Source organism: Engraulis encrasicolus, chromosome 16, assembly GCF_034702125.1.
Source record: "Engraulis encrasicolus isolate BLACKSEA-1 chromosome 16, IST_EnEncr_1.0, whole genome shotgun sequence".
In the NCBI taxonomy this organism is placed as follows: domain Eukaryota; kingdom Metazoa; phylum Chordata; class Actinopteri; order Clupeiformes; family Engraulidae; genus Engraulis; species Engraulis encrasicolus.
In genome coordinates, this window is record NC_085872.1 from 45,516,488 (window position 1) to 45,541,487 (window position 25,000).

Here is a 25,000-nt window from a genome sequence, read left to right on the forward strand (position 1 = left end):
GCGCACCTGTAAACATCTAACCAGCACCCGTTGTGACTACCATCGTAAATGTAGTGGAAAAGACCTTTGATATGGCTGTGTGTGTGCAGGGCCAGGGGGGCGTGGTGACGCTGGAGGAGGGCCAGGGGGGTGTTTCGGCTGGCTCGGGGGGTCTTGCGGAGCAGCTGGAAGTGGCCCGTGTGCAGATCAGCGAGCTGTCGGGGAAGGTCCTCAAGCTGCAGTATGAGAACCGCGTGCTGGTCTCCAACGCACAGCGCAGCGACCTCGCCGGACACACCATCACCACGGAAACCACACGAGAGGAGGAGGAGGAAGAGGAGGTGGAGGAGGAAGAGGAGGAGGAGGCAGTAAGTAGGGTTTACATTTGGGAATGGGTCGGGGATGAATGAATTCTGAAAAAAAACTGCTAACAAATATTACACAGTGCACCTTTAACCCTGAAGGGGAGGGAGGCCTGGTTATCAATCTTTAGTCGAAACGTCCAGCAGTGAACGCTCTCATAGTTGCTGAAAAGGTTTTATGTACTACACCACTATGACATCACACTCGCTTGCTCGCCTACTCGCCACTCTTTCATGGAACGCTCGCTGAAAGTTCCAGCGGCTTTAACTGCCAATAGACAGGCGAGGAGGACCGAACTCTGCATTCCAATTGGTTACTCGCTTACTCGCCTCGCTCGAAGATACAATATTTTCAACTCGGGCTCCGCCCACATCGCATCGCTTGCTCGTTTCGCTGGAACACATTGACATTCTATCGACTTCATTTGCTGAGCGAGTAACTAGCAGCGACGTGTGTGTACGTCCCTTTAAGTAATACATCATGACTTGGTCATTACCATTCATTTTATAAATAGGGGCCATGTCAACGGGTTAGCTTTGAAGGCAGTCTAGCTAACTCTTTAGTTTAACCCTCACCCCTCTTTAATCTCTTATAAGCTTATTTCTTTTACAAAGGGGACAGCATATAACGAATTTAATGGGTTTCAATGGGAGAAAAGACCACACACTAGGGTACCTAAAGAGGCCATTTTGTAGTTCAATATCCAGATCTTATAATGGGTTTCAATGGGAGAAAAGACTACAAGTGCATTTAAGTCTTTAATGTCTTCTCTCCTGCAGCCGAAGCGTGAGGGCCCAGTGGGAGGAGAGAGCGACTCGGAGGAGGTGGTGGAACGCTCAGCAGCTACGTCGGGATTGGGCAGCAGCAGCGGGGCGGGACTTAAGCCCTGGGAGGCTGACGTGATTGGCCAATCGCAGCGGCGGCGTGCGGAGGAGGGGCTTCGGCGGGAGGCGGAGCGTCTGGGGCGCAGCGTGGACCGCCTCATCTCCGACACCGACAGCCTCATCACCGAGGGGGGCGTTGCTGCGGCGATGGTGGTCTCCACGGTAAAGACTCTTCTATTCCATAACTAGTTACTGCGCTAATGCCTGAGCTCTAAAGCATGTTGTGTGGGTGTGTGTGCTAATGTACTTAACCTAAGGTGATAAAAAGGAAAAAAAAACACTTATCGTTCTTTATATTTCCTGTGCACTTTGTGTCTGTATGTTATGATTATGTTGTATAATTGTAATTTGCTGTGGAAAGAAGCGACTGTCAAATGTAATGTAATGCAAATGTAGTGTAATTTAATGTAATGCAATGTAATGTAATGTAAAGTAAATGTAATGTAATGTAATGTAATGTAATGTAATGTAATGTAATGTAATGTTATGTAATGTAATGTTATGTAATGTGTGTAATGTAATGTTATGTAATGTAATGTTATGTAATGTTATGTAATGTTATGTAATGTTATGTAATGTAGTGTAGTGTAGTGTTATGTCGAGTAATGGAATGTATTGTAATGTTACAGGAGAGTGTGTCATCATCGTCGTCGTCGGCAGCAACGGTGGTGGAGGGCGGTGTTGGCGGAGGCGTTGCTAGGCAACAGGATGCCGCGGTCCTGGAGACGGTGAGCACGCGCATGAAGGCGTTCCGCGCGGAGCTGCAGGGCTTCGTGGATCGCCTGGGAGACGGGCAGCAGCGGGAACGTGAGCGCGGTGACCGTGGAGACGACCTTTCACCCCTGCCGCACCTGACGGAGTCTAGCAGCTTCCTGTCCACAGGCACCTCCCTCTCACGGGACTCACCCATAGGCACCCTGGGAAGGGACCTGCTCACAGACCTACAGGTACACACACACACACACACACACACACACACACACACACACACACACACACACACACACACACACACACACACACACACAGCTCACCGACCTTCAGGTAGGGTCCTTTTGGACTTCCTCTTCCTCCCCCTCTTCCTCTTCCTCCTCTTCCTCTTCTTCCTCCTCTTCCTCCTCTTCTTCCTCTTCCTCCTCTTCTTCTTCCTCTTCTTCCTCTTCCTCCTCTTCTTCTTCTTCCTCTTCTTCCTCTTCTTCTTCCTCTTTCTTCCTATTCCTCTTCTTCTTCCTCTTCCTCTTCCTCTTCCTCTTCCTCCTCCTCCTCCTCCTCTTCCTCCCCCTCTTCCTCTTCCTCCTCCTCCACCTCTCTCCTCATCTTCCTCCTCCCTCATCCTCCTCCTCCTCCTCTTCCTCTTCTTCCTCTTCCTCATACTCTTCCTCCTCCTCCTCCTCCTCTTCCTCCTCTTCCTCTTCTTCCTCTTCCTCCTCTTCCTCTTCTTCCTCTTCCTCCCCCTCTTCCTCTTCATCCTCCTCTTCCTCTTCCTCTTTCTCTTCCTCTCTCTTCTTCCTCTTCCTCCTCTTCCTCTTCCTCCTCTTCCTCGTCTTCCTCCTTTTCCTCTTCTTCCTCTTCCTCCCCCTCTTCCTCTTCCTCTTCGTCCTCTTCCTCTTCTTCTTCCTCCCCCTCTTCCTCTTCCTCTTCCTCTTCCTCTTCTTCCTCTTCCTTCTCTTCTTCTTCCTCTTCCTCTTCTGTTATGTTTTCCTAAAGAGGGAGCCTCATACTGTGCACTGTAGTGTAATAATCATTCAAAAGCACCACCAACGCAGCAGCACCACCGACACTGCCATCTCTATGGCAACAGCATCACCACCGACACTGCCGTATCTATGGCAACAGCATCACCACCGACACTGCCGTATCTATGGCAACAGCATCACCACCGACACTGCCGTACCTATGGTAACAGCACCACCCTGTCAATCCTACCGTACAACAGCACCACAAACGCTATTGTCTCTACGGAAACAAACACTGTACGTAACACTATACTGTCAGCTGCAACCCAGTTTAGGGAGCCTGAGGTATGGAGTGGGGAGGGGTGGGAAGATGATTCACGGAGCCTCGCAGTGTGTTTGAATACAACTGACACGATTGGCTTTCGTATTGTAATGTTACAGTGCTACTACGTATGTATGTACGGTATACACCAAGTGATACACTTGTATCGTCCAAGAAACTTTCTCTCTTAAACCACACCTCCCCTAAGAATGAAACTCAGTGAGCCGTCTCCAGATCATATCTGACTTGTGATATATTCAGTGGGCGGTCTCCAGATCATATCTGACTTGTGATACGGACTGGTGTTATCAGGTGTTGAACTGTCAAACATATCTACAGTGATCTCAGTCACCCCTCATTACTTTGAATTACATCACATTACCTGACTCCTTTATCCAAAGCGACTTACAGTTATTTAGAGCTGTGGTTCCCAACCTATGGGTCGGGACCCAACCTATGGGTCGGCAAAGATCCACAGTGGGTCGCGAAGCCCTCTTGTTTTTTGGAGGTTTAACTTTAATGCCATATATAGCCCATGTTGAATAAATGATAGAACATTTACACTAATATGCATAGAAGCAACCAAATGTAAGTGATATAATAAACATTTATTACATAATTGACTGAAGACAAATTGAGTAATAAAATGATTATTAATTAATGAGTTTTCACAGGAAACAGAGTATCATGTGACTCCCTCTTGTGCGGGCGCTTGTGTGATTGGGTCACCAATGCTTACAACGGTAAAAATATGGGTCCCTGCAGAAAAAGGTTGGGAACCACTGACCTAGAGGGTATTGGTTCCAGTCCCTGGAGCAGTGTAGGGTTAGGAGCCTTGCTCATCGGCACTTCAGCCATGGAGGGAGTGGAAGGGTGGGGTGCAAACCTGTTATTTAGGTACAGGATATTGGTTCCAGTCCCTGGAGCAGTGTGGGGTTGGGAGCTTTACTCATCGGCACTTCAGCTATGGATGGAGGAAGGGATTGGAAAAGCCGGGTGGGGATCGAACCTACAACCCTGTGATCTGCAGACCAACGTCCTAACCTGGTGTTGTACCCCTGTAACACTCCCCCCTGTTTTCTCTAGAGGGAGAAGGAGAGGGGGAGAGAGAGGAGGGAGGACCAGACGGAGAGGGAGAAGGAGAGGGGGACGAAGGTATGTTCTAGGCTCCCGTTGCTAGGTGCCTGTTGCTAGGTTTTGCGTGCGGCCTTGAGTCTCCTGTATTATTATGGTATGCAGCCCTTACCCATGGTGCATCTGGCCTGCACCCCCCTCCCTGGAGACGGAACCGAGACCCCCCTCCTCCTCCTCCTCCTCCTCCACCCCCCTCGGCTCAAGCTGACTCCTGCACACCCCACAGGGCCTCGCCTCCAGTTAGCCATTTGTAGTCTTTTCTCCCATTGAAACCCATTGTAACACATGGCTATTGAACTACAAAAATGGCTGCTGCACCCCCCACCAGTACCTCCCCTTCCCTCTCCCTCTGCACACGCACACACACACCTCCTCATCCCCACCTTCACACCACACACACACTCTGCAAGTGCCAGGATGTGTGTGTGTGGCTGTGTGATGAGGAGCTAAGGGTGTGCTTTAGGTGTGTCAATATGTGTATGTGTGAGAGTGTTAGTGTGTGTGCGCGTGTTGGAAATGGTGACCATTTCGTATGCTATACTTTTAGAGGGGAGAATACTTGCATACTAGCTGTGCGAGTATATGCATGTGTGTGTGTGTGTGTGTGTGTGTGTGTGTGTGTGTGTGTGTGTGTGTGTGTGTGTGTGTGTGTGTGGCCAGCCCAATTTTGCATGGCTTCTGCTGCATCATGCTGCGTCTCCATAGAAACCCCAGGAGTTCCTCCACCCCTCCCCCATCTCCACTCCTCCATCTCTCCATGGCCGCTACACCTCTTTGCTGTGATCCCCGCTCAGTCTCGCTGCCATCTCCGCCATCTTGGCTCTCCTGCTTGCAGTCGCCCTTGTTGCATGGCTGAAGTTGGTTCTGTGCTATGCAACTGTGTTGGTGGTGAACTGCGTATATTCCTCTCTGCTGTGCTTGCCGCTGACTGACCATAATGTGTTTAGCGTAGTGCTAGCGGTAGCCCATCCCAACCCTGTGCTTGTGTGACGGAGGTCATCTTGCACCCGTTCGTCCCCCTCGGGGCTGTGAACCTGCGACCTCGCCAACTACATCGGTTCGGCGATAGGAGACACAGTAAGATACCGCTGGACTAAAGGAGCAGTCCCCCAACCCAACGGCATCGACACTGTATGAGGTTCAGGGAGGGAGGTTTACTAACGTTCCACACCAACTCTGCTAGTTAGCCTCCGTTACACTTGGTCCCCACACTAACGACTGTGGTGAGTTTTGTCGTGTCTTCCCCATGCGCCATTCAAATCAGAGTACACGGGAGCACTTTGTCCTTGCCAGAGTAACTGAGGTCCACTACACTAGTTCGGCACTATGTGTCAACATGAATTTAACAAACAGTGGAAATAATTGTTACTTTGGCTCTTGTGTTTTGCATCAAAACAACACCTTGCTAAAGTCAGTTAAATTGTGGCGGTTGCTATGGTTGTAGAACTCCCACTTTTAACTGCTGAGAAGACCTTGGGGTGGGAGCTGGAATATTCGTCAATTCATTGAGGTCCTGCAGGGCGGTCATGGTGAGCAGTGTTGGGCATTAATGCATTACAAAAGTAATTAATTACTGTAATGCATTACTTTTTGCTGTAATGCAGTACTGTAGGCATTACAGGGCAAAAATCTGTAATATTTACTTAGCTACAATGCTAAATAACTTAAGTTACAAATGCATTACAATTACCTTGTTTTTATTGGTATTCAGTGTGGTGGGTCAGAGAGAAGCTATTCCTAAATCTGGTAGTTTTTAGTCTGCATGCTGGCAAAAGCACCTCCTACATACGGTTATACTTTATTGTCAGTTTACACACTGAAATTAATTTTGCCTCCCTGAGCAAGACTCGTTTAAGACAGACATACACATAACATCACATCACAAGACTATTTCACAATTGACAAGAACAGAGGACACAAGCCTATATACAGACATACATGTACTGTATATACATACATTACATACAACCCACATAACTTAAATATATTACCAACGTGGAGTGAAAAAGTCATGACTCATGAGCTTGATTTACACTGTAATAAATTGCCAGATCCATATTTAGGCCTACAGTTCTTTTGGCGAAAGAAACTAAAGTAATGCAAAAGTAGTGTAATGCCTTACATTTTAAATATAGTAGTAGTGCCAAGGATTACAGTTTTTGAGTAACTTGCCCAACACTGACCAATGGTGAGAGCGAAATACTTGCATAAAACCTATATACAATTATATAATATCTATGATGACAAAATTAGTGGACTGGATAGCGTATTCTCCAAATGGGTGTCGCGCCTTTCAGCTTGTAGCTGGGAGAGGGCGTTACGTTCCTCAAAATAATCCAATAGTCCAGCAAAAAGGAGCTCGCACCCCACTGATGCAGATTAAAAATAAAAGAATTGTAATGCACGAAGAAAAGAAAGTGCTACCAGTGTCATCTAAAACGTTTTCGGGCCTTCAGACCATCAACATTGCCGAAAAAATTGGTTTGAAGGACCGAAAACATTTTGCACGACATTGGCAGCACTTTCTTGTCATAGTGCATTAAAATTCATGCATAACAAAGTGAGAGTTCGTTTGAAATGAGCCATTATCTGTGTCTGTATCTGGACAAGGCACTCAGGGAGGTGGCTGCCATCTGTCCTCTACTCTTCCCTCTCCCATAATTCCCGCCCAGCGCCCGCCTGGAAGAAGGAAATCAGAGTCACCGCCCCGTAGGCCTCAGGCCAGACAGCGCCATATGCACCACCCCGCCCCACCCCCCATGAGCACTAACGCTAGCTCTGCCAAGACTGGGCTGGTCAGGTCAGGGACTCCCCAGCTCGCTACCCATAATGCCCCTGGGCCATTGCTATAGCTGTAGCGTATGTCTTCCCTTGAGAGGAGTTTGTAGTCTTTTCTCCCATTGAAACCCATTGTGAGACGTGGCTATTGAACTACAAAGGTGGACATCTAAGATCCTGACAGCACTGTGCTGGTCTGGTCTGGTCAGGGACTCCCTAGCTCGTTACCCATATGCCCCTGGGCCATTGCTGTAGCTGTTGTGTATGTCTTCCCTATTCCTCAGCCTTAGAAGAGTTTGTAGTCTTTTCTCCTATTGAAACCCATTGTGAGACGTGGCTATTGAACTACAAAAATGGCCGGCTGGTTGAGCCACAGCTGCTAGCTGTAACAATGAGAGGACACCTCCCCCTTTTCCCAGCCTGAGTGGAAAGAAAGAAAGAAAGAAAGAAAGAAAGAAAGAAAGAAAGAAAGAAAGAAAGAAAGAAAGAAAGAAAGAGAGAGAGGGCAAACGAAAGAAGGCAAGAAAGAGAGGGAGTGATATATAGAGAGAAATAACAAGAGAAAGAGTAAAGTGGATGAAAAGTGAAGAGTGTGAGAGACAGAGATGGGCAGAGAGAGTAAGAGGGAAAGAGAGAATATTGAGAGAAAAAGAAAGCAAAGGAAAGAAAGAAAGATGCAGAGTGAGAGAGATAAAGAAAGCACGAAAGAGAGGGACAAAACCTAAGGGGTGTGGAAGGCATATGTATAGGTTGAAAAAAGGAGAGTGGAGATAACTACATTCAGTTAGTCATTTGTAGTCATTTTACCCATTGAAACCCATTGTAAGACATGACTACTAAACTACACAATTTGCCTCTTCAGGTGGACTAGTGTGTAGTCCTTTCTCCCATTGAATCCCATTGTGAGACATGGTTACTGAACTACAAAAATGAAAGACTGTAGATCCTTTTCACTTTGGTGATTTGCTGGCCAGTCAAAGCAGCCTTCCCCTCCGTCACTCTGTGTCTAGGCCCAAATCCAACTCTCACAGTATCAACTCCCACTAACACTCGTAAGACGTGTCCTCTGATGAAAAAAAAAATCTTTGGTTATGTTTCGCGAAAGCATAATTGTTAGCGACTTGAGTAGTTAGAAATAGGTTTTCGCATTGCAACCAACAAAGTGGCAAGCAACGTAGTTAGCAACTATATTTTTGAGAAATGCAACCCTGGTCTCTGATTGGCTTCTGGTTTGCATACATTACCGTATATAGAAGTGTATGGCAATGAGTGGCTTATGGGCAGGGTTACCAGATGTGACCAATGATTTCCAACCCAAAAAAGTGCAAAAAAAAATGTCTGGAGGCACTAAATCCTGCCATTTTCAAACAAATCAATTGATTTCTATGGCCATAAATCTACACAAAAAAACCTCCAAGCCTTGTTTTTACCTGCAGATGACCATTGTAAAACTGCCCAATCTGGCAACACCGCTTATGGACATGCCTATGGGCAGTCATGGGTGAGTGGTTAGGGCGTCAGACTTGCATCCCAGAGGTTGCCGGTTCGACTCCCGACCTGCCAGGTTGGTGGGGGGAGTAATCAACCAGTGCTCTCCCCCATCCTCCTCCATGACTGAGGTACCCTGAGCATGGTACCGTCCCACCGCACTGCTCCCCATGGGGCGCCACTGAGGGCTGCCCCCTTGCACGGGTGAGGCATAAATGCAATTTCGTTGTGTGCAGTGTGCAGTGTTCACTTGTGTGCTGTGGAGTGCTGTGTCACAATGACAATGGGAGTTGGAGTTTCCCAATGGGCTTTCACTTTCACTTTTGCAAATGTGTTGTCGGGCTAGCATGGCTAAGCTAGCTAATTATTTTAGCTTCTCAAAACTGGCCAGTTAAAGCTTAGTCCCTGGAGCGCAGCTGACTTTGGACTGGGTCTGGCCTTGGTCTGTTGAGGGTGAAGACTGTGCACATCGCAGGAAAAGGTGCAGGAAAAAAAGCTGACTGTAAGTTTTGAGTGAGGAGTCAGTCCGCGCACTTAAAATCTTGAGGACAATGGTCGAAACGTAATCCTGCCGCGGAATAACACCCCCCCCCCCAAAAAAAATAACCCAAAAAACTGGAATATAAGTGTGCGGACTCCTCACTGGCCAGTTTTGGGCGCAGGTCTGGCCCCGATTCGGCCCACGTCTGGGTGGGGGGCAGAGGTCAATAGTCAAAGTTAGCTGTCTCCAGGGGCGCTGGTGTGTGTGGTTGCCATAGCGATAGTCGCTGTGCTGGGAGTTAATTGCCGGAGGTGTCAAAAGTAAAAGTGAAAGTAAATTCATGGTGTAAGTTACAACACTAGCACGTGATATTACATAGCTGTTACACCACGTACTACCTAATGAGGTAGATTAGACTGTGTTGTTACTGAAAAACACTGGAAACTCTAACAAGGACCCACCACAAACTTGATCAAACCAGCACAGAGTCAGCTGATCATTAGACAAGTACCTACACAGGTCTACTGGTTGCTCAGATAAGCTAGCTGTATTGGAAGGAAACTACTGTTTCTTTTTTCTACTTGTACGTTTACTTTTGACGCCTCTATTTATTTATTTATTTGTGTCATGAATCCCCCATCGCATGCGCTTCATAACAGATGTGTTTTGCATTCTTTTCTTCCCTCCTCTCCCATTCCTCTCTCCTCCCTCTCTTCTTTTCTCCTCTCCTCTCCTCTCCTGCCCCTTCTCCTTTCTTCTCCTCTCCTCTCCTCTCCTCTCCTCTCCTCTCCTCTCTTCTTTTCTCTCCACTCCACTCCTCTCCTGTCCTCTCCTCCCCCATTCCTCTTCCTCCCTCTTTTCTTGCCCTCCTATTTGTGTTTCTCCCATAATCCCCCTTGTTTCTTGGTCTTCATCCATCCATCCATGCATCCATCCATCCATCCATCCATTTATCCACCATTATCCATCCCTTATTCTCCTTTCTTTCTTTCTTTCTTTCTTTCTTTCTTTCTTTCTTTCTTTCTTTCTTTCTTTCTGCCTGTACCTACCTTTCTACATGTATCTATCTATCTATCTATCTATCTATCTATCTATCTATCTATCTATCTATCTATCTATCCCTCCATCCAGATGGTTCAGCCCCTGGTCTTCCTCCTCCTCTTCCTCTTCCTCCTCTCCTCCTTGTCCTTCGCCACTATATTTAAGTTGGTCTTCCTCTTCGTCCTATTCTTTGTGCTCTAGCCCTTCATATGCCATTTCGCATCTCATTGTCTGCACTCTGCTTATTTGGCTTTTTTAAATTATATTTTTTGCATTTTTGTTGTGTACTCATGTTGGCTGTTTTTTTGCAGTAGTTTTTTCTTGTGTCTGCATGTGTATGTGTGTGTGTGAGTTTCAGTGATTTGTATACCGTGTGTGTGTGTCTGCGTGTGCGTCCTCGCCTTGTCTTCCCTCGTCTTTCGTGTCCTTTGCATTGCATTCGTTCACCAACCAATCCCATCATGCATCTCTCTCCCACCTCACACACCCCCACACCCTCCCGTCACCCCCACCACCCCTCCACTTCTTCTGCCACCCCCACCCCCACTCCAGCCCTACCCCGCCCTAACTCCCCTACGCCCCCTACGCCCCCTACGCCTCCCCTCCCCACCTGGGCAGAGCGATGAGGGCCCCCTCCTCCGCAGTGCCGGTCAGGGCCTGGTGGGGGCGCACTGGAGCAAGGGAGCCCCCGGACACACTAGAGCCCCCAGGCCCCCGGGGGTCAGACCAGAGGTCAGTGGAGCTGCTTCTACCTTCCAGCGTCATGGACATTCTGGAATATCATGGAAATGCTGGAATATTGTGGAAATCCTGGAATGTCATGGAAATTCAATAGAGGTTTCTCCAGTCATGGAATTTTGCCATTTTCCCCATACAGTCAGGCAATATCATGTTCCAGGAATATTATGGAAATCCTGGAATATTATGGAAAATCAATAGAGGTTTTTCCAGTCATGGAAAGTCATGGAATTTGGCCATTTTTCCTGTACAGTCAGGCAATATTATGGGAATGTGTCCAAAGGATGTACACCTGACAACGTATGCTGCTTTACCTGCCACTCGAAATTGTGCAACATTGTAGAATGTAAAATGTTCAGCGTAGTTTCTTAAACGGGGGAGTTTGTGGGGGTTAGAATGATAATGTTTGAAATGTGAAATTGACTTTTACTTTTCACCCATATTCAAAGGAGACCATTACTTGTTGTTTCTCCTTTAGGATAAAAAAATGGGGGTGGGTGGGGGCGGTGATGATCTTATATTTTGTTGCTTTAAAAGAGAATTGGACGCCATTTTAGCCTATTGTTGTTGATGGCTTTGAGGCCGCTAATCCTGTAAAAAAAAAAAAGCCCTGCCATTTTATATGACGGGTGAACAAAGCCCCCATAGCGCAGCATACAGTGCAGTGCAGTGCTGCCCACTACGCACACGTGGACCAGAATCCTCAGGGATTATGGCAGGAGGGGAGAGGGATTACTACGGGACAGTACTGCCCTACAAAGTCAAAGTGCGGTAACTACGCCAACGTGTTTGCTAGGAGACAAGACACTGGCTATAGATGGCAAGATGCTGATGCTGCCCCACACAGTGCAGTAACTATGCCAACAGTCAAACTGAGAAAAATGCCTTCAAAGTTTTGGTGTTTGGTTGGATATTGTAGATACTGCAAATTTGACATGGCAGTTTCTCTAAAATGGGACACCTTGGAGCATAAGGCTTTGTCACAAGATAAAGGAGGTGTTATAAAGACCATTTTCGGTCCAAACCGAATTTTGACAAAATATGCAGTCACTGCACTTTGCTTTTGTAGGGCAAAGTAGATTACCAAAACACTCGCTAACGGGGTGGATTGACATTTCATCCTATGTGTTTTAATACGTCTCTTTTTTATTGTTGTTGTTATTGTTGTTATTGTTATAACTGTTTATTCCACTGCCACATCAATCCACTCCCACAGTCACTACGGTTTATATTTTTTGTGTGTTGATTTTTTTTTCATACTCAACAAGAGCTGCACATTGTCCTTGTCCATGAGCACAGTCACCCCAAACCTGTTCATCACACTACATTTACATTACACACTGTTATCACAGTTACTTACAGGGTATTGGTTACAGTCCCTGGAGCAGTGTAACTTACAGGGTATTGGTTACAGTCCCTGGAGCAGTGTAACTTACAAGGTATTGGTTACAGTCCCTGGAGCAGTGTAACTTACAAGGTATTGGTTACAGTCCCTGGAGCAGTGTTACTTACAGGGTATTGGTTACAGTCCCTGGAGTAGTGTGGGGTTAAGGCAGTGATTCTCAAAGTGGGGTGTAAGCCTCCCTGGGGGGGCGCGGAGGCATCTCTGGGGGGGGGCGTGTGACATCTGGTTTTGGGTTTTTTTCCCCCCAAGGAAACCTGCATTTTTGATTGCACTAGCAGCCACCACGGTAGTTTGGAACAAGGAAGAGACTCCTTGTCCAGAACAGGTCGCACAAAGCGAAATGCTCCCATGCAAACGCTGTTCAACTGTCCCAATGTAACTTCAGAGTTGTGTCTTTGGGTTATTGTAAATAAATGAAGTTACAAAGCATAGGCAACTTATTCAATGAACATCTTACAGTCCGTAGCCCGGTAACGTTTAGTTTTTTTTTTTTTTTTTTTTTTTTTGTAGCCCGGTGAAGGTTAGAACAAGGAAGTAGCGGTTTGTTCTCGAGCTCAGAGGGCTCTGGTCGTGAGGACCAATCACAGCGGCTACAGCTGCTGTTAACTACGTAGCTGTCTGCAGGCAGTCATATTTTCAGGGGTGCACACCAAGTCACTGCGGAGGGGGAAAGTAACTGCGTGGCTGTCTGCATCACTGCACAGACAAGTTGGTTTCTGAGCATAAACTATGCTTCAAACTCAGGCCCGTGGGCCAAATTTAGCCCACGGAGCCATTTTATTTGCCCCGCATGATTAGTTAGGTTTAGGGAAAGTTTTGGTCAGGGCACAAATTTAAAACTCAGAAACGTGGCATTACTGACAGGTTAGGTTTAGGGACAGTTTTGGGAAGGGCATAGCAAGACCAATCAGAAGTTACCTATGTGCTCTAGACAGCAGGGAAAGCGTCAGAATATGAGTATCTTGGATGTTGGTTTCCGTGAGAAATTAGACGCAATTTTTCGAGATCAGGCTCATTTCATTACACTACACTTACATAGGTGACACAAAGATCCCGTACGTAAGGTGCATGAAGACAAGCAGCAATGACTAAAGTGATCAAAAAGCCACTAAGCTATTACAGGAGTCTTCTCCATCGCCCAGTCAGTCCTGGGTCTGGACCATGTTACAGTCCAGTAAAAAGTGTTGAGTAAACACAGCAGTGAACACAGTGTTATAACAGTATTGACTACAGGTACTATAACAGCAGTGCTATAACAGGAGTGACCACAGAAGTGACCACAGGTGCTCTAACACAGTGTTTCTTAACCTTTTTTTAGGCGAGACACCCTTTCAATTCCTGAAAGTTTTCAAGGCACCCCAAACCAACAAGCTGTAACATGGCATCACATTGGATACCACAAAAGCTAAGAAAAGTAACACATTTTGAGAGGTCACACAACCTACGTTTGAAGTTGAAGCTTACTGGGGGGACCTACATTTACTTTATTGTGTGTAAATGCAGATGAAAGACTCACTGACTAAGCAATACTTTATTAATTTAGACAAATATGTATTATATTACATAATCTTTTTATCAGCCACGTTTCTGAGGCACCCCTGAGGGAGGTCTGCGGCACCCTGGTTGAGAAACGCTGCTCTAACAAACAGTTGTCTCGCTAAAGACCCAGGGTGCTGTAAAAGGATTGACCACAGTTGCTGTAACAGCAAGGACCTCAGCTGCTGGACAAACAGCAGTGAGCACAGAAGCTGTAACACCACTGAACACAGGAGTGACCACAGGTGCACTGTAAAAGATTGTCGTGATTTCACATTAGAATTCTACATCAAGAAGATGTATATACCAGTTTACTATTCACTGCTGTAATGTGCAATGCATTGTGGGATATCATATAGAGTACAACTCACAATTGTAAATGTACAGCAGCACATAGTACTTTATACAACATACTGTTGTAAAGATCTGTTTTGTCAGGGCTGCTGTCCTAATGCAAATGTATGCAAAACCACATGCAGAAATTAAGGAGCTCAGGTCACATTCTGATTGGATGCTTTTAAAACATGCATACAGGACTGATAGAGGTGGAGAGGATTTGAACTGATTTGAACTCTTCAATCGCACACACCTGGTCATGAGCAAGGAGGTAGACATAGGAGGGTTTACAGACATCATCGGAGCGTAGTACGGAATGATAGCAAGGGGAGTCCAATTTTCTTCTTCCATGGTCAAATTGGAAGCATGGTAAAGTGTGGAACAGGTCATAGGATACAATAGTGAATGTTTGTCACCTGTCCTTAATTATCCCCCGCAATTAATGCTGACCGACAGCTGCAGTAAATTTGGCCACAAACTGAGCACTGACAACCGGATATCCTCTTTCGACCAAATTTGTGGAGTACAAATTGTGTCCATCATGGCATCGCACACACTGACCATGTGCACCATGTCATTAGGCATAAATGTATTAGTTCTATGGCATTAAAGCAACAACCTCATACTACGAAGCCAATTGGTGCCAATTTGGATTGGAGCCAATTTTGGTCCCCTAGGGGAAATTCTTTCTCTGCATTTATCCCATTTGGGTTAGTGAATCACATTGAAGTACACACACTAGAAGGAGCAGTGGGCTGCCTGCTGAGTGGCGCCCGGGGAGCTGTGTGGGGGTTAGGTGCCTTGCTCAAGGGCACTTCAGCTGCTGTCCGGTCGGGCATTGAACCGGGAACCCTTGGGTTGCCAACCCAGTGCTCTAACCACTGAGCCACGACAGCCCCCAACTACTACACTGTGGCCAATGCATTTTCCATTGAGTGATACTGCTTATCCAATCTACCTTCTTTGGTCATGAGCCAGCTGATTGTAAATGACGTCCAGGTGCGCTAATTTCAGCTCAGTGCAATTCAAAACGGGCTTCTCTCTGCTAAAAGGGCATGGGAGAGGCCAATAATTGTTTGTCCATTATACAGACGATGGGCAGGTCATAGAGCATAAACAGTGCTCAGGTGTGGCAGCCCCCCTGTGGTTCAATTTGGCTTTTTGATGGCTTCGGCAACAGAATATATCTCAAAATCCCATGAGAAGGAATGGAAGCAGAGGCCCAGGACCATTATTTTCTAAGGCTGTAATGTTGTGAAGTTTCCAGTGTTTTGCGTTGGAAGAACGCAACAATTACCTGGCAACTTGTTGCTAGCAATTTTGGTGTAATTTTACAGCAATTAGCTGGCAACTTTTTTTATTGCCAGCAATTTTGCTTTAATTTTACTTCAATTAGCTGGCAACTTTTCACCAGCAATTTGCTTTAATTTCACAACAATGAGCTGGCAACTGTTTTGCCAGCAAATTTGTTGTAATTTTACAACAATTAGGTGGTAACTTTTCACCAGCAATTCAACTCAACTTCACCTTACTGGTGCAATGTGCAGTTAATGAAGATTGGCCACCAGGCTGGCCCACTTGAGCCATGAAACTTCCCACACATTAAAAGGACAGGTGTTTCAGTTATTTTGTCCAACCACTGTGTAGACAATTCCACATATATATATGGAATGTTTACTTATAAACATGGATCAGAATGAAAACTTTTTTGAACTGAAGTTTTGATATGTACAAGGGCCAAAACCAATCCATTTAAGAATATCCTTATACTTTTTTAAACACTATCTTAGAAGGAGCCCAGTCTGTTTTTAAACTGTAGTTCTAGAGCAGGAGCATCAATGATTGGAACATTCTAGGAACTTGTTAGCTTTTTGATACAGATCTCTCTTGTTACTCTGTTGTCACACTCTATACCTAACCAATCTGTCAATTAGTGCCTTGCCTCACTTTATTACAAATCACTTTCATGCCGTGATTCAATGATTGCCAGCACCTGCCCAATGCCTGATTACTCTGGTCACATGGTTCACTTGCTCCACTATATAAACCTGGACTGTCACACTGCTTTGGTTGCTTGTCTGAATGGCACAGCATAGCGCCTGACTCACTGGCGCTCACTGGTACTGGCAATCAATTGATTAGCCGACTAGATGAGTGGTTGGTTTGTTGACAAGGTGGTTGACAGCATAGTGCCAGTTGACCAGCTAGCTGCCTGGCAGGTTGACTGACAGCCTGTCCGCCTGGTCAGTTGGCTGGCTTGCTGCCTTGCTTGTTGACTGGCTGGTTGACTGGCCGGCTGCCTGTCCGGTTGATTGGCTGCCTGGCTGGTTTAGCCAGGCAGCCAGTCAACCAGTCAGTGAATCGGACAGGCAGCTGGCCAGTCACCCAGCCAGTCTGTCAAGGCCAGTTGGCTACCTGGCCGGTTAACTGGTTGGCTGCCTGACAAGTTAACTGTCAGGCAGCCAGTTTCATGTCTTGAGAGCCATCTTGTAGCATAGCATGTTTTATGGTGTTTCCTGCATAATATTAAATTTAGACCACTTGATTGGTTTGACAAATACATTTCCATACAGTCCTTATTGTGACTGTTTTTGAATTCCCCTTTGAGATGACTTGATAAATGAAAGTCCTCTTGAGGAAACTATCACTGTGACTGTGACAAGACTATGCTGAGTGATTTATTATTTGTGCCTCACCCTTGCAAGGCTGAACTTGTAGAAGTATGCTTAGAGCAGAGTGGCATTATGGTACCATGCTATCTCAGTCATGGTGGTGGATGAGGACGATTGTTGAAGGCATCTCAGACATGGCGGGAGGCGGGAGGCGGGAGGAGGCGGGCGGATGAGGGGGCAGGACATGTGCCATGGTCAGAGTAGTTTTGAAAACGGAACAGTGTTGTAATTTTAAACGACTTGCTGGCAACTGTTTTTTTTCTGCAATTTGTTGTAAATTTAAAACAATTTGCTGGCAATTATTCCCCATCAATTAGCTGTAAATTTCAGTTTGAAATCTTTTACAGTGTGCCGTACTAGCATGGTGCTGTAACAGGAGTGACCACAGGTGCTACAACAGGGTGCTGTAACAGGAGTGACCACAGGTGCTACAGCAGGGTGCTGTATAGCCTAGAAATCTAGACGCCCCTAGAGGCCGCAAATTGCTGTAGGGGTTTGGCTCGCCAGGCTAGGTGCTGTACTCAAGGTTAAAGGTTTGAAAGGTTAAAGGTTATGTCCTCTATTGAAAGTCGCTTTGGTTATAAAGCGTCTGCCAAATGCAATGTAATGTAATAATAAAAAGGTCAATACAGGTGTCACTCCGTTGACAGGTGCTGTAACAGCAGTGACCTCAGGAGTGACCACAGGTGCTGTAACAATCCTAAATAAAACACAATGTGTAAAAACAGGATAGGATGTATGCTACTGAGATATGTCATACCCAAGAATAACCTGCCAATGTGGCTAGTGAGAAAATGTGTTACTAGCTTTAAGTTTTTCCTATTTCTGGCCGTCTGGCAGTTGCCAATGTCAAGCCTGCTGGTAGTCTGTCCTTACTCTGCACTCTGCTGTCAGCCACACACACACACACACGCACACGCACACGCACACGCACACACACACACACACACACACACACACACACACACACACACACACACACACACGCACACACACACAGTCGGCCTCTCTCCTGTCCAGGTGTCCTTACCTCAGCATGCTTAAATAAGCACTCACACACACTTAATATGCTTATCATGCACACACACACTCTCTCTCTCTCTCTCTCTCTCTAACACACACACGCACACACACACACGCACGCACGCACACGCACACACACACACACACGCACGCACACACACACACACACACAGAGACACGTGATGTGCTTATCATGCACAAACACACTGGCTCACTTTCCATATCTGCACGACAACCTGCCGACTGCGGCGAAAACCAAAATCATCTCTTTTTTTAATGTTTTTTTTTTCTGGGTCAGGTACGGTTGGGTGTAGCGTGGCATGTCCTTAAAGACAAAAGGGGAAGAGATGTTGTTTTTATTATCCCCTGGATTAATCCCTTTGATGTTGCGGTTTCCGTGGCAGCGCTCCCAACAGGAGCAGAAGAGGAAGGAGAAGGAGAGAGGAGAGAGGAGGGCCGGGAATGATGCACTCATTAAGACCGTGGTGGAGTGGAGTGGAGTGAATAGTGTAGTGTGTGTGTGTGTGTGTGTGTGTGTGTGTGTGTGTGTGTGTGTGTGTGTGTGTGTGTGTGTGTGTGAGAGAGAGAGAGAGAGAGAGAGAGAGAGAGAGAGAGAGAGAGACAGAGAGAGAGACAGAGAGAGAGACAGAGGGAGAGAGGGGCAGAGAGAGAGACAGAGAGAGAGACAGAGAGAGAGAGGGGCAGAGAGAGAGAGGGGCAGAGGAGGGGAGAGAGAGAGATCAGGCTGTGTGTGTGTGTGTGTGTGTGTGTGTGTGTGTGTGTGTGTGTGTGTGTGTGTGTGTGTGTGTGTGTGTGTGTGTGTACATGGAAGCCGACAGGGAAGGATAAAGGGGTCAGCTGTCCCGGGCCCAGGGAGAAGAGGGGCCCCTAAATGGTCCTCATTACATTGTATGTATTGGATTGGGGGCCCTTTCAAATGCCTTTGTTCCGGGCCCCTCAAAAGCTGTCAGCGGTGTGTGTGTGTGCGTGTGTGTGTGCGTGACTGTAGTGTGTAAGCTAATTAAGCAGCGTAGTGTATATGTATGATGTATGCAGAGCTGTGAGCCTCATCCCCTTAAGGCACACACACACACACACACTCACACACACACACACACACACACACTCACACACACACACACGCACACACACACAGACACTCACATAGCTAGCGCCTCAGCTAGCACCACGCAACTCCCCTGAGAGAGCTAGAGAGAGAGAGTGTGTGTGTGTGTGCCACGTCCCCTTAAGGCTGGCGCCACGCAACACCACTGCAATCCCCCACCTCAGCAGACTGATGCCAGACCTTACTACACACACACACACACACACACACACACACACACACACACACACACACACACACACACACACACGCGCGCGCGGCGAGGTGTGAAGTCATTAGCTGATTAATCTTTAAATCCAATCTGGTAGCACCTCAGCCTTCATGCTAATGGCCCAATAGCATCACATTACAATACACTTAGCTGACGCTTTTTACCCAAAGTGACTTACAGTTAATTACAGGGTATTGGTTACAGTCCCTGAAGCAGTATGGGGGTTAGTAGCCTTGCTCAAGGGCACCTTGGCCAGTGGAGTGTGGTAGGAAGGGGATTCGAACCTGCAGCCCTCTGATCTAAAGCCCATGTCCTTAACCATCAGGCCATGTCTGCTCCAAAGGCCCAATAGAATACCAAATTACTGTCCTTTCACTGTAATACAATTAATGTGTTTCAGCATCCAAAATCAGTCTGGTTCCTGGAATACAATTATTGCGGGGTTTTTAGGACTTAAAACCAAAGTGCTTTCCCTCTTATACAATTAGTGCTTTCCCCTCCCATAATCTAATTAAAGTTTTTTATAGGATTTAAAATCAACGTGCTGCCCCTTTAATGCAATTGTTGCTTTTTAGGATTTAAACAATTAGCATTCAAAGTCCAGTCCTTTTAATACAATTCATGTTTCTTGCTTTTAAGGATAAAAAAATAGGATTCAAATACCATTACCATTATTTCTTTTAGAGATTGAATATGTCAGTGCTTTTCCTCATGCCCATAAACACATCCTGATTTAACAGCTCTACTGTGCCAACAGCAGGGCTGAAAGCCTGTAGTCGTAACCAGAACACCTGAGGCAGGCAAGTGTTGTAAGCATAACAATTGACATTTTTGTATAGGGCATTCTTTAAAAAGTATATTCTCAAAATATTTGAATGACAAGAATTCTCACATAGATGATAGGTCTTCTGAACAGTCATTTCCAATAATAAAACACAAAAGTTAAAAACAGTTGATACGTCATTTTGCAATGAAACTCTTCAGGTGATGCCAAGTAGGGTTATTTTATTTCAAGTCCAAATGAGATGAGTGGCATGGGACTCCCAGTGGACATGTGATGGCAGTGGGATACAGACGAGGTTCTGTGTTCCGGGTTCTGTGTTCCGGATTCTGGTGTTCCGTGTTCTGACAGTTAAGCTCTGGTGTTCCGCATTCTGACAGTAAAGTTCTAGTGTTCTGTTGCTCTGGTAGAGATGCTGTGATGTTGTGGTGTTCTGGTAGTAGAGTTCTGGTGTTCCGTGTTCTGACAGTGAAGTTCTGGTGTGGTTCTGTTTGGTTCTGCAGATCCGTGATCCCTCCTCGGTGCCTGAGGTCACCTCTCCGGCTCGGGAGCTGCAGTTCCGTTTGGACCGCCTGAGGCCCGGCACAGACGACCGCGACAACCTGATGGGACCAGTCACACAGGTAAACACACACACACACACACACACACACACACACACACACACACACACACACACACACACACACACACACACACACACACACACACCGCAACAACCTGATGGGACCAGTCACACAGGTAAACACTCACACACCTGTCAACACTCACTCCACACAGATGAACACACTACCGATTGATCACTCAGGTTAACACTAGCGACAGTTAAACTGACCAGCCAGCCAGGGGTGCATTTCACAAAACCATAGTTACCAACTGCTGTATGTTAGCTACTGTGTTGGTTGCAATGCCATTTCCCATTGGCAACTACCCAAGTTGCTAACACAGCCCAGGTGAGCACTTACAGGTAAACACACTACTGGCCAGTCACACAGGTGAAAACAACTGTGTGTTATGTGTGTGTGTGTGTGTGTGTGTGTCCTGTGCTGCAATTGGGTGTAATGTGTGTGTATGTGTGTGTGTGTGTCCTGTGCTGCAATTGGGTGTAATATGTGTGTGTGTGTGTGTGTCCTCCGACCTACAGCAGGAGGCGAGGCGTGGCCTGGAGTTGACCGGGCTGCAGACGACACACGGCGAGGGGGCGTGTCCTGTGGATCGGGGGGTGTGGCCACAGGAGCGAGCGTTGCTTCAGCAGGAGTTGCGAGTGTTCCGTCACCACACCGTGGTCCTCTACATGAAGCTCAGGTGGATACTCACACACTGGAGACTGGGTCGCCGTGGAGACGCCTCCGTCACCGGGGACGACGCCCCCTCACACGCAGAGGTCAGTGAAGCTAAAGTAAAGGAAAGTGTGCACCAAGAGAGACATACTGTACACTACCTGAGCGACGGAAGTCATTATTCCTCTATGGCGGGTCGGCGACTAAAGCGACCAAAGTGAATTCACCTGGAGCGAAGCGACCTGAGCCACCAGAGCTAAATTTCAACCATTTAAAGGGACACTGTGTGAGATTTTTAGTTGTTTATTTCCAGAATTCTTGCTGCCCGTTCACTAATGTTACCTTTTTCATGAATACTTAACACCAGTATCAAACTCTTAGTATTCATTATGACTGGAAAAATTTTACTTTTCATACATGAAAAGGGGATCTTCTCCATGGTCCGCCATTTTGAATTTCCAAAAATAGCCATTTTTAGCTGCAAAAATGACTGTACTTGGACCATACTAGAAAATATTTGTTTATTACTTTGTAAACGTTCATTTCCTGCACTGTGTCCATTTAAGTCAAGCTAATATTATGGTAATGAGCTATGATGCAGTTTGGCGAAAACCAATTGGAATGTTCATATCTCTGAATGTCCCAGGCTGACAAGCCAGAGCTGTTATGAAACGCATCTGCCATCTGGATAAAAGCCTCTGCCAAATGTAGTGTAATGTAATGTAATGTAATGTAATGTAGTGTAATGTAATGTAATGTAATGTAATGTAATGTAATGTAGTGTAGTGTAGTGTAATGTAATGTAGTGTAATGTAATGTAATGTAATGTAATGTAATGTAGTGTAGTGTAGTGTAGTGTAATGTAATGTAATGTAATGTAATGTAGTGTAGTGTAGTGTAATGCAGTGTAATGTAATGTAATGTAAAATTAGTGAAACACTAGTGTAGAGATGGGAAGGATTGGAGAAAAGACCTCGGGTGGGAATCGTCCCTGACGTAGTAATGCTCCTTAGCCCACTGGGTCACGGTGCCCCCACCTCTATACCGTATGCTCTTCTGCTGCCCCCACAGTTCGAATGCCTGGAGAACATTCCGGAACTGGCCGTTGCCATGGAGCCGGGTGATGGAGAGGGGGATGCCACCAGGCCTTGTGCCAAAATCAGCGGGGGTGTCGGGGGGGAGGGGCCAGCGGAACCCGGGACTCTACTGCCCTCACCAGATCTCTACCAGCATCAGAAACAGGTAACACACACACACACACACACACACACACACACACACACACACACACACACACATAGACATGCAACACACACACACACACACACACACACACACACACACACACACACACACACACACACACACACACACACACACACACACACACACACAGGTACAGCAATATAGACAGGCAATACACACATTCAGTACACACACACACAGGTGCGGCAGTATACACAGGCAATAGACACATACACACACACACACACACAGGTACAGCAATACACAAGCACTAAGAGGTGAAACACTTGTGTGCTAATTGCAGCATGAAGTGGAGTCCTTCGCAACCTTGTGAAGGTCCATTCCATTATCCCACCTCTCATCCTCCAAAAGCCAGCGCAGCGCATGCAGCGTCGCTGATGTCCCTGCATGTCACTGATGTCCTTGTGAAATACAAACTACGTAGTAGATAACGTTTCCCCGCTGTCAGCCTTGCCACAAGCAACTGAAACGCACCTTTTGAGAGATGTTGAATTAAACTTCTTGTTGTCAATGAGGTATTGTGACGTCCTTGTGAGGACACAAGCACAAGGGCAGGACGCGAGTCAGGATAATGGAAATAACACATAAAGGAGCAATTCCAGCGACGGAAGTAATTGACTTTGTATTTATTCACGGGAGACGGAGGAGACAAAAGCGATTTGGGCAAGAGGTGATTCGTGCGACTTGAGCGACATTTTTTGGACTTGAGTGTATATTATGCAAATTAGCTATGATGCGGTTTGGCAACAGCCGCCACAGCCAATGGGAATGTTGGAATGCTTGCATTCTGCTTTTAACGGACATACTCTGTTAGGGCTGGGGAATATGACGATATATATCGTTATCGTGATATCGTGTATATCGTGACCTTTCTCCTATATCGTTAATATCGTGATAGTAATTTTATCAATTTTATACAGTTGAATATCATTTAATTACATTTTTGATGTTGTCACAATACACACTATAAGTTCATGTAACTGTAAAAATAAGAATAAAAAGATCCATTTTAAAGAAACGTTGTTTTGCGACATGAAAAATAAAATGAAGAGAATAACTGAAAACGTATGTAATTGTGCTATATCGTGATATATACTGTATCGTTAAAGTAATCCATATCGTGATACAGGTTTTTTTCCATATCGCCCAGCCCTATCTGCTTGCATTCTGCTTTTAACGGACATACTCTGTCGCTTCTATTGCTTGTATTGCTCTTGCTGCACAGCGGTTCTCTGTCGCTTGGTCTTGTCGCGGCCAGTGTATTCGACCGGTAATGGCCTCTGATCTTGGAGTGACCTCACAAGCCTTTGTTCTCTCTCTCTCTCTCTCTCTCTCTCTCTCTCTTTCTCTCTCTCTCTCTTTCTCTCTTTATCCCCCTCTCTCTTTATCACTCTCTCTCTCTCTCTCTCTCTCTCTCTCTCTCTCTCTCTCTCTCTCTTTCTCTCACTCTCACTCACTCTCTCTCTCTCTCTCTCTCTCTCTGTCTCTCTCTCTCTGTCTCTCTCTCTTTCTCTCTCTCTCCACTGCTTGTGTGCTTGTGTGAGGGAATAGGAAAGAGCTGGGAGACGGAACGGAAGAAGATATCAATTACACACAGCGGAGAAGAAAGGATATAGAAGAGAGAGGCAGAGAGAGAGAGAGAGAGAGAGAGAGAGAGAGAGAGAGAGAGAGAGAGAGAGAGAGAGAGAGAGAGAGAGAGAGAGAGAGAGAGAGAGAGAGAGAGAGAGAGAGAGAAGATGTCAGAGGAGAGGAGTCAGAAGGGGGGATGTAAAGCAGTGAAGCAGCAATCTGCTGACAGACATGGAAGTAATGGGGAGATAAAGAGGCATAAGAGGAATAGCAGGAGAGGTAAACAAGAGAAAGAGATGGAGAAGGAGAGGTAGACAGAAGAGAAAGAGATGGAGAAGGAGAGGTAGACAGAAGAGAAAGAGATGGAGAAGTAGAGGAAGACAGAAGAGAAAGCCCACCTGGGAAACTTGCATTTTATGCCTCACCCGTGCAAGGGGGCAGCCCCCAAGGGAGCAGTGCGGCAGGACAGTACCAGGGTACCTCAGTCATGGAGGGACAGTTAATTACTCCACCCACCACCAAACTGGCGGGTCGGGGATAGAATCGGCAACCTTTGGGCTACAAGTCTGATGCCCTAACTGCTTACCCATGACTGAGTAATGGCTGAAGAGATGGAGAAGGAGACAGAAAAGAAAGGAATGGAGAAGGAGAGGTAGAAAGAAGAGAAAGGGATGGAGAAGGAGAGGAAGACAGAAGAGGTGAAGGAGAGGAAGTGAAGCAGGAAGAGATGGATGAGGAGAGGGCATGAGGGTGAAGCGGGAAGAGATGGAGGAGGAGAGGAAGTGAAGCAGGAAGAGATGGATGAGGAGAGGGCATGAGGGTGAAGGAGAGAAAGGGGTGCCGGTTCGATCTCCACCCTTTCCTCTCCCTACACCTCCATCCATGGCTGAAGTGCCCTTGAATAAGACACC

The 25,000-nt window shown here is 46.4% G+C and overlaps 1 protein-coding gene across 1 annotated transcript in view; it reads left to right on the forward strand.

Moving 5' to 3' along the window:
- The window catches only part of LOC134466119 (microtubule cross-linking factor 1), a 69,332-nt gene that overhangs the window by 12,165 nt on the left and 32,167 nt on the right, over nt 1-25,000 (forward strand). The window contains exons 7-14 of the mRNA XM_063220014.1: nt 90-347; nt 1,122-1,388; nt 1,856-2,173; nt 2,934-3,125; nt 10,699-10,878; nt 20,478-20,597; nt 21,119-21,358; nt 22,326-22,496. Coding sequence (XP_063076084.1) covers nt 90-347; nt 1,122-1,388; nt 1,856-2,173; nt 2,934-3,125; nt 10,699-10,878; nt 20,478-20,597; nt 21,119-21,358; nt 22,326-22,496 — 1,746 coding nt within the window. The remainder of the gene's footprint in view (nt 1-89; nt 348-1,121; nt 1,389-1,855; nt 2,174-2,933; nt 3,126-10,698; nt 10,879-20,477; nt 20,598-21,118; nt 21,359-22,325; nt 22,497-25,000) is intronic.